Source organism: Ochlerotatus camptorhynchus, unplaced genomic scaffold, assembly GCF_037179485.1.
Source record: "Ochlerotatus camptorhynchus isolate MF236.1 unplaced genomic scaffold, CSIRO-AGI_Acam_v1.1 ptg000434l, whole genome shotgun sequence".
NCBI classification, from domain to species: Eukaryota; Metazoa; Arthropoda; class Insecta; order Diptera; family Culicidae; genus Ochlerotatus; species Ochlerotatus camptorhynchus.
The window spans coordinates 1,229,959-1,243,943 of record NW_027040920.1 but is presented as its reverse complement, the minus strand read 5'-3'; the positions used below and the strand labels follow the sequence as shown (position 1 = coordinate 1,243,943).

Sequence of the window (13,985 nt, the reverse complement as noted above, 5' to 3'; positions counted from 1 at the left end):
TGTTAGACTAGGTGGAAAACCCAGCGACAATTCATGTATTGAATTATATTTAATTTCTTCTGGACATTACCAACTTGATAATTACGGATTCCCAATGAGTCACCATCAATAAATATTAAGCCCAACCTCAAACGTCCCAATCTATACCAGATTCAAGGGTATTTTTCAAACCGTCAGTTTTATCAGAACTCAAGTACCTACCGTATTCTTATCATAACTCGATATAAATACCGCTCTCGTCTTTACCAGCGAGTTCAGTTTGTTTCTCTGGTGCTCTCAATACGAATACTAACGACCGAAGATAATTTGTGAATATGAAAGTTCTACTGCTGCTCTGCCTGGTTGCGACCAGCGCTCTGGTTCTGGCCAAACCTCTCGACACATCCGATTCCTTGGGATATGTCGATGAGAACTCTCTCGCCACCGAAGTGGCTTCCGATGACCAGAATTCTGACTTGGTGAAGGAATCCGACGTTGTAGCAGACGAACAACAGGACGAGGAAGTGGATCAAGATGCTGAGGAAAATTCAGATGATTCGGATGATTCGGGCAGTGATGGTGAAGATGCAGAGGAAGAAGCTGATGATGCGGATGATTCGGAGAGTGATGGTGAAGATCAAGTTGCCGAGGAAGAAACTGATGGCAGTGAAGACGATGCGGGCCAGGCACCGGAAGTTGATGACGCTCAAGATGAGGCATCCGAAGACGCGGAAGAGGAGGATTCCCAGGTATGTTTTTAAAATAAAATTTTGCAGTTGGTGATTTCTTCAAATCGTAATGTAACTGTTGACAGGATTCCGAAAACGAACCTGAAAACCGTCCCCCACAGGACGCCCAGCCGCCACAGGATTCAGAAGCATCCGATCCTGAACAACCAAAACAGGAAGAACGACCATCACAAGATCACCAAGAACATGAAAATGAAAACGATGATGTAGTGCCGCAGCCTCCCCAAAAAGAACATGAACAACAACCATGCATTCTTCCTCCCCATGGTAACCAAGATCAGCCGCCACCGGCCCATAACAGTGGCGAAGATCATGAACAACAGGAGAATGGTGGCCAGTCACCATCCGAAGATGGTGAAAGCCAAGATCATCATGACCATTCCGAACCAGAGGACAACCATCATAATAGTGACAAGGAACATCAACAAGATCCGACTGAAGAGCAGAACAATCATGACCATCATGACCACCACGGACCCCACCACGATCACCACCACGGCCACCACAATAATAATCATGGAAAGCCAGGACAGCAAGGTCCACAGCAGGAACCTCAAGATCAAGAACAACAGCAAGAATCGCAAGAACAGCGTCCTCCACAGGAGCCTCAAAACCCTGGACAGGGAAATCAAGGACAACGTCCCCCGCAAGACCCTCAAAATCCCGGACAGGGAGAACAACTGCCATCATCTCCAGCTCCACAAAGCCGACCAGGTCCTAAAGTGGTCAACGTCAATATTCGCGTAAGTCAGTAAAGTTGGATTTTTGCTATGTAGCACGTGAAAATGTGTACGGAAAAGCGTTTTGAATAAACTGAATGATGAGCCTAATCGGTCACAGAATTATTATGTTTAATATTAATGAATGCTACGAATCATCACAAATCCACCAATGGGGTACATGCGACTGAACAACTTTACCCTTTCAAATGAATTTAGTTTTGCTTACGGTGAATCTGTACATGCTTCAGGATGTTGAAACATTTGGCAACACCAGGGGCAACGACACTCATTTGGATGCATTTTTTCACTCTAATCATTACTTGGGATCAGGGTTGCTTCCACTCACTTGCTATAAAAACATATTTTTTGGAATTATGCAATCATTAGATGCAGGGTTACTTCCACTCACTTGCTATAAAAAATGTTTTTCAGAATTATGAAATCACGAGATGGTATAGTGATAATTAGAACTTGTAAGCTACAAGAAGAGGTTGTGAAGTATGTGTTTGACACACAAAATCTGTCAATATTGCTTTCAGTGCGCCACAATCAGCAGTTTTACGATTCGTGAGCGCTCACTCTGAGTGAACGCTCACGAATCATAAGATCGCTTATTGTGACGCTCTGAAAGCGAAATTGACAGGTTTATGAGTCAAACACATACTTTACACCTTCTTCTCGATACTTACAAGTACAACATATCATTATATCATCTAATGATTGCATAATTCAAAAAAATATGTTTTTATAGCAAGTGAGTGGAAGCAACCCTGATTAGATGATATAATGATATGTTGTACTTGTAAGTATCGAGAAGAGGGTGTAAAGTATGTGTTTGACTCATAAACCTGTCAATTTCGTCTGATCGTCTGATCGCGAAGAGGTCTGGAGTCTGGAGTGCATTTTGAATTGGTCGTATTAGCATTTGCCGCATTACATATGATGTAGGTTTACCTTACACAAAAATCCATGATTTTATTAATCTTTCTGACGAAATAGTACGGCATGTATCAGGGTACCTTGAGGCAGAAACTGTGAATTTTCATCCCTAAACAAATTAAAAAAATATATTTCATACATTTCTTTTAAAAAACTGGTTTTATTTTTATGAAAATTCGAAGCAACGTATCCTTAATCCAAATTAAAAGCAGGATTTGAAGTAAAAACCGAGTACTACCCAAGTGAACCGAATTCCGTAATTATAACAGATGGGTCGGTTCGTTTGACAGCGTTCGGTAATTCTTGAGTAAACCGACGTTCGGTTATTTCTGCTTAAATTTATTTTTCGTCAACCGAGATTTTCGGTAACTTTGACAGATTGTGGGTATCAAAATGAACTAACGACATCTCGGTTATTCCTCTTTGAACCGAACAGACTACCGAGCGTTCAGCAGATAAAAACTCGGTTGACCTCAAACCGAGTTCGGTAATATTTTCTAAGTGTGTACGATACCAATTCCACGACAAATCGGTCAGTCACCAAACTTGACTATCTTCGATCTGGATGATACTTGGCACATATTGTCAGTATGATAGACCAAGTATTTTCCGCAGGAGAGGAAACCCTTTTGACTCAAGGGTAATTTTTGAAAAGGGCCTATGTGTTTTTGCACACATACTTTAAAAAAAATGTAGTTCGAAAACAGTTGGTTGTAGAAAAAATTTACTAAGAAGGAGTTGTAGGAAACTAATAAGGCTTTATTAAAAAATATACACGGATTTTTTTTTCGTTTTTTTTTACAAAAAAAAATTAAAAATAAACCTCTAAATTCAAATATCAAAAAAAAACGTATATTTGATTTTTTTAATATTTTTTTAATAAAAACTTGAATAGAAAGCAGAAGTTTTGAAAACCAACTCCAGGATGGACAAACTTTTAATAAAAAAGTTTTTCTAAGAGCAACTTTTAAGGCATTTTTGAAACTTTCATTATTTACGGCAAAATGTTCAGTTTGATGTCAGTATATGATTATAAACATCATTGCTTATATCGATAAACTTCCTAAATGTAACCGTTTTCGAGATATTTCAAATTTACTTTCATCATAATCAATTTTTTGTAGAAAATATGCCCTTTTCGTAAGTTATACGTGATTGTCCATCAAATATGATAAGTTTTGCAAGATATGCATGTACTTACCTTCAATTTGTCTTTTGACGATCACGATCACGGTTTTTTCGAAAACAAACGAACTGAGATAGGGGAAAAGTTGGCTTCGGCAATACCTTAACCTATTATCGTCAGGAGGGTAAACAACGTCCTTGAGAGCTCAATTTTGGCATGTGGATACATTGTGTTTCAGAGCAACTATTGACCAAATTTGAGTGCTCTAGGACTTTGTTTACCCCCTGACGATAATAGGTTAAGGTATTGCCGAAGCCAACTTTTCCCCTATATGAATGAATTTGGGGTCGTGACATAAACATGGACTTGGATGGCCATTGGACGGAAGATCCGGAAGATCCGTAAAAGTAGTTCATCCATGAAACTGTGAAAAAACGCATTTTTTCGAAAACTCTTGGAATTGTGATATAAGATGGAATTTAGGATCGTGACATAAACATGAACCCGGATGGCCATGGGACTTCCAAAAGATCCGGAACAACCATAAATTGGTAAATCTGTGAAACTGATTCTAGAGCTCTGCAGCTCATTTTTAAACATTTTGATCCTAAACATCCGTAAGAGTGGTAAATCCATCCCAAGTAACATTGCAGGTTTTATCGAGGTTTTATAGCATTCTAAAAGTCTAAATCATGGTCTACAGAACCCTCATAAAACCAAAATTGTTACTTAGCGGCGCCGGTGGTGTAGGGGTAAGCGTGATTACCTCTCACCCCAGCAGGCCTGGGTTCAATCCCAGTCAGCGCCGGCGGGATGTTCTGAGGCATAACATCTCTGATCACGTCTTCCTTCGGAAGGGAAGTAAAGCCGTTGGTTCCCGGTTCATGATTTGATGGGTCGATAGGTAGGGTCCAGGTGTGGGAGCTGCCTTCCTGGCGCGTCGGTAGCATTGGTGCTCAGCACGGAAAATAAGATCGACGAAAAACAAACCAAAGGAAAAAAAAAATGAACAAAAACCGGAGTTTTCCCGGAAAATTTTAGATGCAGGTTTTGGATTTTCCCACTCCGAAATTGGTTTGCCCTGATTTTCATTGAGATTTTCCTCTACCGCGAACAAATTCGTGGAAAACTTTTTACAGATTATATTTTTTTATTGATTGTCGAGATAATGTCCTCCTCATTTCACTACAGAACGTTTTTCCTACGATGCTTGGTTCATGAGAGATGAATTTTCAAAGTACGTGATGTTCGGGAAAATCCTCTCAATTTTTTTTTTAATTTGTTTTCGTTCATCTAATCAAAAACACTACCTGTGGGTTAAACTTCATCAAGCTCTGAGTCCCATTTTGTCCTATAATCTTAAACAAATCCCTTTATGTCAATCAAACTAATAACATATTGTGATGTTCTGATATTCATTTTAATAGTAAAATTTGTTATCAGTTTGATATTCTCTTCTACTCGGAATCTGGCACTTGATAAACAATAAAATGGGTCAAGCAAATAAATAACTCAAATTTTTAAGCAAATTTGAACGTTTGAAGCAAGAACGATAAAAACCGTTTTAGCCTAAGAAAGTGAACCGGCTCTTCTCTAACAATGTAACAAGTACAAGCTTTGAAGTGCTAACACGACAAAACACTTAAAATCCATTTGAAATATGTACTGGCGAAAAGTGCTTTTGATGATCTATACAAGTAACTAGTAAACATCAAGAGTTCTCGGAGATTACGGTATGGTATAAAATCCACTCCCACTGTACCGATCCATCAGTCTTCATTTCAATAACCGGTACTGCCAACAAACTCACTATGAAAGTTCTCCTACTGTTGTTGCTGGCTTCAGCCAGTACGGTTTTTGGCAAATCTTTAGCGGCTTCCAATCTACTGCTCGCGGACGAGGGCACTGCAAATTTTGACATCGATCAGTCGAATTTTGATTTAAGGTTTTCAAGGACCCCGAACGATCATGATGAATTGGACGACAATGGTTCGGAACTATACCAATACACGATCGAAGAATCTAGCGAAGCTGATTTGGCTGTGTTCCCTGAGACTGAAGAAGATCAATCATCGAATTATGACCACGGAGAACAGGTGAGTTTTTGTTTTGATTGGATAGACATTGGGGAAATGGCTCTAATGTTGCTCTATGGATCTAAGATTGGGCCCATCGCTAAAAATCAGCTATTTATCAATTTAATACTAATGGATATTTTTGGTCGCTATTGAAAATTTAGTCGATTTCTGAATTTAAGTATGGGCCCGAAATAGGGGCATTTAGGCATACATTACATCCATTTCCCCTATATATTTTTTAATGCAAACATATTTCAGGATGAGCATTTTCAATCAAGCGACGAATGGCTTCAACGTATGAATGACGATTACGATTGGAATGTTGAGAATCGGTTAAGAGATTCGGGAGAACAAGGCCACTATAATAGATACGAATATCCCCGTTATGACTACAACCCACTCAAGTGGCCCGCTCAAGAAGACCCAATAGTCGTTCAACCCATCGTCATTCCTGTGCAATTTACTTTCGGTCAACAGGATTACTTTCGACGTCGTTTTATGTACTAACCGGTTTGATTTCATTTGAAAGTTGGTAATTATATTGATGAAAAAAAAATCTATCACTTAAATTTGATGATTGCGTACAGCTGAAAATAAATAAATTAAATTTGCAATTACATCCGACAGCTCGTCATGATGGTTTTGGAAAATCGACTAAACCATAACCGAAACCCTTCTGGAAAAATAGCTAATTCAATGTGATGTGGGGTAATTTTGAACTGATGATTTGTGAGCTAAAGGTCGAATTCCGATAATGGCAAACATTTACGGAACCATGATACTTCTCCAACTACCCTGAATGAAATTTTCTTAGGATGAAGGGGAAATTGGGTCATGAAATTTTATTTTATTTTTTAAAAGAATTTTCACGTGATTTAATTTGGCTTTATTTGTTATCTTAATAAGTGATTTGACTGTCTATTTACGACCATGCTGTTAGTTTGTGGGAGTGAACTAGCAGACGAGTAGCTAACTTACTATATCTGGGCCCATTTTAATAAATTCCTCACCGATACCATCCTTACTAGTTGACTTGTTGATATTTAGCTGCTTAGTTGGCATTACTCTCTTCCCTTGTCCGCCGTGCCGGTGAAGTTAGTCCTCCTACTACATGGCTCTCTGTCTCTGTTTAATTGGGGTGTTATGCTTCTTCCATCTTTCCACCTCACGTTCGTCCGTCAAGATACCTCCATCCTTATCGCGACACATTTCGGTTCGTGGCACAAAGCCTTTGCGGGAGGCTTTGAGACTCATGCAGAACTTAAGCGTCTTTTGCCCCGTAACGTGGGTAGATCACCTTTTCGTGGTACGTTACGGGATGTAAGATCTACCACCGATTCCTAGTCTTGACTACTTCAAACTAGGGGAACAGGATTTTTCAGTAATCAAAGGAACACATTTTAGCCCATTTTACTTTTTATGCCTTGTTGATAGTGACAAGACTCGGCTTTGTCTACCGAGGATGATCTTGATACAAGGGAAAAATGAGTTTTTGTAATCAAAGGAACACATCTTAGTCCTTTTTTTAAAATTTTTGATGTCTTGTTGATAGTGACAAGACTCGGCTTTGTCCACCGAGGATAATTTTGAAACAAGGAAGAAATGAGTTAGGTAGTTATTTTTTATCTACGTGATCCCCAATTTTGTATTCGCTGTTCTCTAGTTTGAAGTGGCTAAGACTAGGGTTCTGATGCATGGTCATTATCGGTGTCATTGCTTGTTTTTGTTGCTAAGGAATCCAATTTTGACTGACAAAGGGCGCGCCTTTGGAAGGTGTTTCAACACTCCGAAGGGCAGGGTGCCTTCCATTCATTTTGACTAAAAAAATGTTTTATGAAATTATGAAACAATAAGATATTATGATGATATTTTGTATGTGTAAGTAATAAGAAAAGACTGTAAAGTTTGTGTTCCACACATCAAACCTGCAAATTTAGCTTTGACAGAGTCACAATGAGCGTTTTTCTGATCGCCTCTTCGCGAAGAATGAAGAGCGAAGAGTGGGTGAGAAAAATTAAAAAATCGCTTATGGCGACTCTCATGAAGCAAAATTGGCAGGTATTATGTGTCAAACACAAACTTAACAATCTTTTCTTGTTATTTACATAATCAAAATATTTTCATAATATCTCATTATTCCATAGTTTCTTAAAACATTTTTTTAGTCAAAATGAATGGAAGGCACCCTGCCGAAGGGTATAAACAGCGGGACCTTCAAAATTAGAACCGATTCCTTGCGATCAAGACAAGAATGAAAACTGTATCAAAACCGAATACTTCATCATTTATCAATAGTGAAGGAGTAATACGACATGCACTAAACTAAGGACACGGGATATACTACAATAGATCAAATTACTGGTCGCAGTGGTTTTATGCCCCGAACAAAAAAAAAACGTCTTTTGAGAACGATACAGATGCTGTTCCATTTCTTCGTGCTCCAACTCTTTCGGCCGCGCTTCTTGACAGGGTGACCAGCAAACCGGGATATTTTCCTATTGTGAATCGTTCAACTAACAAATCTCCAGATTGCTACAAATCTTTCATTTCAGTTCGTAAGACGAAGTTTATTTTTTTTTAAATTCATCAACCTTAACCTGAAATTATTTTAAAATTCAGTTAACAATTCATATTTTTATAAAACTCATAATTTTAAGAAATTATAGACTGATTAAATACAAAAATTTTACTTGATCAATTTGAAAATGCAGTGATATTATAAAATACGACCGTATACTTCGTTTACTCTTAGTATATATATTTTATTGAACCATTCCAGGTTAAACTTCAACTCCAACTCTTCTTAATTACAACATCAAACATTTACTGACCTATATTGATATTGATGTTAACCTCTTCTGGAGCTGATCCACTTGGCTGTGCTGATCCCGATTGAGGTGGTCCCTGTGGTTGACCTCCTTGTCCTGATGGCCCCTGTTGGGGACCTTGTGGTCCTTGTCCAGGATGTTGCGGTCCTTGTCCAGGGTTTTGCTGTCCTTGGCCTGGGTTTTGAGGTCCCTGGGGTGGACGCTGTCCTTGTGGTCCTTGAGGAGGGCGCTGGGAATCTTGTCCTTGTGGTCCTTGTTCCGGGTTTTGGGAACCTTGTGGTCCTTGAGGAGGGCGCTGGGAATCTTGTCCCTGCTGTCCTTGTCCTAAGTTTTGAGGTCCCTGGGGTGGACGCTGTCCTTGTTGTTCTTGTCCAGGATTTTGAGGTCCCTGTGGAGGGCGCTGTCCTTGTGGCCCTTGTGATTCTTGAGGAGGGCGCTGGAAATCTTGTCCTTGTGGTCCTTGTTCCGGGTTCCGAGGTCCTTGTGGAGAACGCTGTCCTTGTGGTCCTTGTCCAGGGTTTTGAGGGCCCTGTGGAGGACGCTGTCCTTGTGGACCTTGCTGAGGCTGTTGTGATCCCTGTGGAGGACGTTGCTCTTCGGATTCATACCCAGAGTTTTGCGATCCCTGTGGTGGACGTTGTCCCTGAGGTCCTTGTCCAGGATTTTGATGTACCTGAGGTGGACGTTGTTCCTGTGATCCTTGGTGTCCTGAGCTTCCCTGATGATTATGATGATGCTCTTTCTGACCATCACTTCCTTGTTCCTGATTGTCACCGCTATGATGGTGTTGATGGAAGTGATGACGACTTCCATCATCTTGGGAAGATGGTCTGTCTTCGTGTTGTTGATCTGAATGATCTAAACTATCCTTTGGGTGTTCACCATGTTCTGAAGGTGCTTCATGTGATGGACGTTCGTTTTGGGAAGGTTCCTGAGCATGTTCGCTTTTATTGTCTTGATGATTTTGCTCTGGTTGTGATGGACGGGGTGCTTCTGAATCTTGCGGGGGTCGAGGATCTTGCATTGGATGATCTTCTGATTCGAAATCCTGTAAATGAAGATTGAATTATACACAATATTAGAAAAGTAAAGCAATGGATTTTTGTTATTTCAAAGTCATACCTCATCAAATTCCTCATCTTGGTTGAAATCCGCTTCCTCTGATGCTGCCTTCACCTCGTCAGGGTTCTGACCGTCGTGAGAAACCACTTCGTCACCGGCGGATTGCAAGAGATCGGGTGTGTCGAGAGGTTTGGCAAGAACTATAGCACTGGTCAAAACCAGGCAAAGAAGAAGCAGAACTTTCATGATGCACGTTACTTTCGGTCGTAATTGTTACGATATGACGATCTTAGGATACTGAATTCTTCGGTGGACCGATTGTAGTATATATATCAAAGTGTGATGAGCTAACGGTACTTCATGCAAGTGGCGCGGGAAACCCGTTGTGTCTGAGAGTCTAGTTTGGAAATTCTAGCGACGATTCAGCAGAGTGCCATTGTTGACATTTGTTATCTACGGTCACACGTTTCAGTGAGTGGGCGCCACGCGTAAAGGAAAGTTTTCATCATAAATTGATAACAGAATTGAAATAATCGACTTGTCGTTATTTAACTTTAGGTAGATAGTAATGTTTATATCGAGAGGAAAATCTATTAAAAACACCTCCTTCTATCAGTCCTCTAGCTTGAATTGGGTTTTTAAGGGTATTGAGGTAAATGCATATTCGTCATCTGCATCAAAAATGGAACCGAAATCCTAAATTTCATAAATTGTGGTGCACTGGAACTATATTAAATAAGTGCGATTACTTTAGCAAAATCACTTTCTTTGCGCCCCATGGTTGGGCATTTTATAGAAGCAAGCTGTCAATTTGGTAGTTAAGTGTCAAAAAGCGAAGCTATTATTTTGCTTTAAACCAAGATAAAAGTCTATGGGATCGAAAAAATATCGTTGTGCTCAGAAAACGAAGCTCTTTCAGATGATGTATAAAACCGATATATATATTTTTGTAAATTAAAGAACCCAATTGATATTCATATTTTCTAAAGTATCTTGATCAGCCCATGGTTGAGTAAATGTCACTTAGGCTTTTATATGCTTTTTTTTTATTTTGTTTCAATATGAAATTACCTTTGAAGGAATAGTTTGTCAAAACAAAGATAATTTGAAGTTGTTAATGTTCGAGTAATGTGTCTAGGAGATGTCAGATGTCATCATTTTTTTCAATTTTGTATTGCAGGGTCGCATTTCTTAAGATCGATTTTACGTTTTTAAAACCAATGGTAACCTGTTTAATGTGCTTTTTGAAGATATTTTGATTGTTTAGTTTGGTTGGCAGAGTTTGGTTGATTTTTTACTATTATAGAAAATGTGCCAGTTTTTAGCCCTAGTGGCCCTTTAATTGGCACTATCTTAAATTACCATTTTTATCATTATTTATCAAATTCATTTCGATGCCAAAACCATGAAAATTTATTTCAAATTTGAATTAGGCGCTAGGGCCAAAAACTGGAACACTACTGACACACTTACCCTATATTACCAATTTATTATGCTAACTTTTCATTACGCGTGGCCACTTACTGAAAGATGTGACGGTAGATAACAAATGTCAACAATGGCACTCTGCTGAATCGTCGCTAGAATTTTCAAACTATACTCTCAGACACAGCGGGTTTCCCGCGCCACTTGCATCAAGTACCGTTAGCTCGTGACACACTTTAATATAAATACTACAATCGGTCCATCGAAGAATTCAGTATCCTAAGATCGTCCTATCGAAACAATTACGACCGAAAGTAACGTGCATCATGAAAGTTCTGCTTCTGCTCTGCCTGGTTTCGGCCAGTGCTATAGTTCTTGCCAAACCTCTCGATACACCCGATCTCTTGAGATCCGTCGGTGACAAAGTGGTTTCTTACGATGGTCAGAACCCTGACGAGGTGAAGGCAGCATCAGAGGAAGCGGATTTCAACCAAGACGAGGAATTTGATGAGGTATGACTTTGAAATAACAAAAATCAAATCCTTTATTTTTTCAAATATTGTGCATCTTTATTAACAGGATTTTGAATCAGGAGATCATCCAATGCAAGATCCTCGATCCCCGCAAGATTCAGAAGCCCCCCGTCCATCACAACTAGAACATGATCCTCAAGACAATGAAAGCGAACACGATCAGGAACCTTCCCAAAACGAACCTCCATCACATGGAGCGCCCTCTGAACATGGTGAACACCCTTCTCAAAAACCGAAGGATAGCTCAGATCATTCAGATCAACAACACGAAAACAGACCATCTTCTCAAGATGATGGAAGTCGTCATCACTCCCATCAACACCATCATAGCGGTGACAATCAGGAACAAGGAAGTGATGGTCAGAAAGGGTATCATCATAATCATCAGGGAAGCTCAGGACACCAAGGACCACAGGAACCTCAAGCTTCTGAGCATGAGCAACAACAAGATTCTCAGCGCCTTTCACATGGATCACAGGGCCAGAGTCCTCCCCAAGAATCGCATGAACCTCATGTACATCAAAATCCTGACCGAGAACCTCAAGAACAACGTCCACCACAGGGATCGCAAAATCCTGGACAAGGACCACAAGGACCTCAAAACCCGGGACAAGGACAACAGGGACAAGATTCCCAGCGCCCTCCTCAAGGCCCAAAGGGACCCCAAAACCCCGGAAAAGGACCACAAGGACAGGGCCCTCAAAACCACGGACAAGGACCACAGGAACACGGTTCCCTACGTACTCCTCAAGGACCTCAACACCATGGCCATGGACCACATACACAAGGCTCACAGCGTCCGCCTCAAGGACCACAAGGACAGCACCCTCCACAGAATTCTCAAAACCCAGGACAAGGACCACAAGGACAGCGTCCTACACAAGGACCTCAAAATCCGGAATATGGACAAGATTCCCAGCGCTCTCCTCGAGGGCCACAAGGACCCCAAAACCCCGGACAAGAACCACAAGGACAGCGCCCTCCACAAAACCCTGGTCAACAACCTCAACAGGGACCACCTCAACCGGGACAAGCACAGCAAAGTGGACCAGCTCCAGAAGTGGTAAACGTTAATATCAATGTGAACCAATAGAAGCTTAATTTTTGAATACAAAGAGTTGGAGTTGATGTTTTACCTGTCATGAGAAAATAAAATACGTATATTAATAGCAAATGAAGGTCGTACTTTACAATATCACTGCAGTTCCAAATTGATAAAAAATCTTTAACTATTCATGTTTGTATAACTGCAAGCGTGAAGTTAACGATTTACATAGTTGGAGATGCTTAACGTCAAATATCAGATTTAAAGTGGTCATTTTATACGATAGATGAGGAGATGAAAGTATATCATCTCCTTTACCAAACTCCTCTGTTGGGGGAGGGATGGTGAGGGGTAGCCAGTGGTAGTCGGTGGGAGCTAGTAGACTTTTTTGAAATTTTACTCAAAATTACTATAAACAAATACCGTGTATATTTTTCGCATAATTGCTTAACAGCTTTGTGCCACACTTCATTTCGATCAGAAGTGACGTTTTAGTGTTACAATTCAGTGCCAACATTTCAAAGGGGCGTAATTGCATTTGTAAACAATGCCCTTAGCCGTCGTTTCCCCGCGAATTAAAGCTCACTCATGAAAATTATTAACACTTGCAGGTTGATGAATGTTTCCTCTACCAGCTAGCATTGTTGATTTAGAGAGGTGAGCTTTTATTTGCGAGAAATCGACAACTAAACCCATTGTTCACAAAAGCAATTACGCCCGTTTGAAATGTTGGCACTGAATTTATTGAAAACTGTCAAAGACGCCATCTTGAAAAAATACGAGAACCAAAATGGTCGAATTTTTGCATGATTGTATGATTGCCTAGATGATTGCCCATAACAAATAATTTTGCAAAGTTTCATGCGAATCAGAGAAGGTCAAGTAAACATTTTATTTATTATCTATCTGGAAAAAAAAAAATATTCTTGGAACTGGAGAATCGCGAAATACATTCGAAAAGTGTCAAATATTATCAACATTTCAAAAAAATTATCATTCAAACCTCTACATCTCGAAAACGGTGCCACTTAGAAATATATTTATTGTAAATTTGATGTTTTTTGTCCATAATTTTTCCATCATGACCTATAATGCAATAGATGGCATTTTTTTATCCAGGAAAATATATGAAAAAATAAGATTTTGAGAAAAAATATGTTTACCTTTTTTTTTTGATATTGTGAATTTTTTTTAGCGTTTACATATTTTTTCAAACAGTCTCAGCCATTTCCTACAGCATTACTCAACGCACCAAACCGATCGGACAAACAATTTTCCGAAGATAAGCTTAATGTTTTTATAGGCCCTTTAAAAAAAAAGGCTTGATTCAAAATTGCGATTTGAACGAGGGGTTTCTACTACCGTTTATTGCCGGTCAGTGCCAGTCAGATTACCGAAAATTATTCTGATTACTTTTCAATTAATTAAAATTACTTTATTACTTTGCAATTACTTTTATTACTCTCAATTACCGAAATTACTACGATTACTTGAATACT

The 13,985-nt window shown here is 39.6% G+C and overlaps 3 protein-coding genes and 1 long non-coding RNA gene across 5 annotated transcripts; 3 read left to right on the top strand and 1 right to left on the bottom strand.

Annotated features, from left to right (window-relative positions):
* Window positions 1–263: 263 nt before the first annotated feature.
* LOC135711717 (activating signal cointegrator 1 complex subunit 2 homolog) lies at window positions 264–1,570 on the top strand. The gene is made up of 2 exons (XM_065234684.1): window positions 264–728; window positions 794–1,570. Exons 1-2 carry the CDS (start codon window positions 315–317, stop codon window positions 1,481–1,483), a joined length of 1,104 nt encoding a protein of 367 aa, XP_065090756.1. The 5' UTR covers window positions 264–314; the 3' UTR covers window positions 1,484–1,570.
* A 3,696-nt stretch (window positions 1,571–5,266) lies between these two features.
* LOC135711536 (uncharacterized) lies at window positions 5,267–6,212 on the top strand. Its single transcript, XR_010518495.1, has 2 exons — window positions 5,267–5,611; window positions 5,852–6,212. It is a non-coding gene; the product is annotated as an uncharacterized LOC135711536 (long non-coding RNA).
* A 2,127-nt stretch (window positions 6,213–8,339) lies between these two features.
* Window positions 8,340–9,807, bottom strand: LOC135711535 (proline-rich proteoglycan 2-like). Of its 2 annotated transcripts, XM_065234404.1 has the most exons (4): window positions 9,544–9,807; window positions 8,914–9,469; window positions 8,634–8,865; window positions 8,340–8,573 (listed from the first exon to the last, which is right to left on the bottom strand). In XM_065234404.1, exons 1-4 carry the CDS (start codon window positions 9,727–9,729, stop codon window positions 8,417–8,419), a joined length of 1,131 nt encoding a protein of 376 aa, XP_065090476.1. In that variant the 5' UTR covers window positions 9,730–9,807; the 3' UTR covers window positions 8,340–8,416. The 2 variants fall into 2 exon arrangements, with proteins under 2 accessions (XP_065090476.1, XP_065090477.1); XM_065234405.1 differs by lacking the exons at window positions 8,340–8,573; window positions 9,544–9,807 and having other exon boundaries at window positions 8,746–8,865; window positions 8,914–9,237.
* A 1,388-nt stretch (window positions 9,808–11,195) lies between these two features.
* LOC135711617 (uncharacterized) lies at window positions 11,196–12,508 on the top strand. The gene is made up of 2 exons (XM_065234485.1): window positions 11,196–11,420; window positions 11,488–12,508. The coding sequence occupies exon 2, from the start codon at window positions 11,570–11,572 to the stop codon at window positions 12,506–12,508; it is 939 nt and encodes a 312-aa protein (XP_065090557.1). The 5' UTR covers window positions 11,196–11,420; window positions 11,488–11,569.
* Window positions 12,509–13,985: the final 1,477 nt, after the last annotated feature.

What these genes read in the sequence shown, in the direction of transcription:
- LOC135711535 (XM_065234404.1), bottom strand. Translation starts at nt 9,729, where the DNA reads ATGAAAGTTCTGCTTCTTCTTTGCCTGGTTTTGACCAGTGCTATAGTT. An exon ending in AAGATGAGGAATTTGATGAG is followed by an intron (nt 9,470 to 9,543) that starts GTATGACTTTGA and finishes CTTCATTTACAG; the next exon opens with GATTTCGAATCAGAAGATCA. An exon ending in ACAAGGACCACAAGGACAGC is followed by an intron (nt 8,866 to 8,913) that starts GTTCTCCACAAG and finishes CACAAGGACAAG; the next exon opens with ATTTCCAGCGCCCTCCTCAA.
- LOC135711717 (XM_065234684.1), top strand. Translation starts at nt 315, where the DNA reads ATGAAAGTTCTACTGCTGCTCTGCCTGGTTGCGACCAGCGCTCTGGTT. An exon ending in CGGAAGAGGAGGATTCCCAG is followed by an intron (nt 729 to 793) that starts GTATGTTTTTAA and finishes AACTGTTGACAG; the next exon opens with GATTCCGAAAACGAACCTGA.
- LOC135711617 (XM_065234485.1), top strand. Translation starts at nt 11,570, where the DNA reads ATGATCCTCAAGACAATGAAAGCGAACACGATCAGGAACCTTCCCAAA.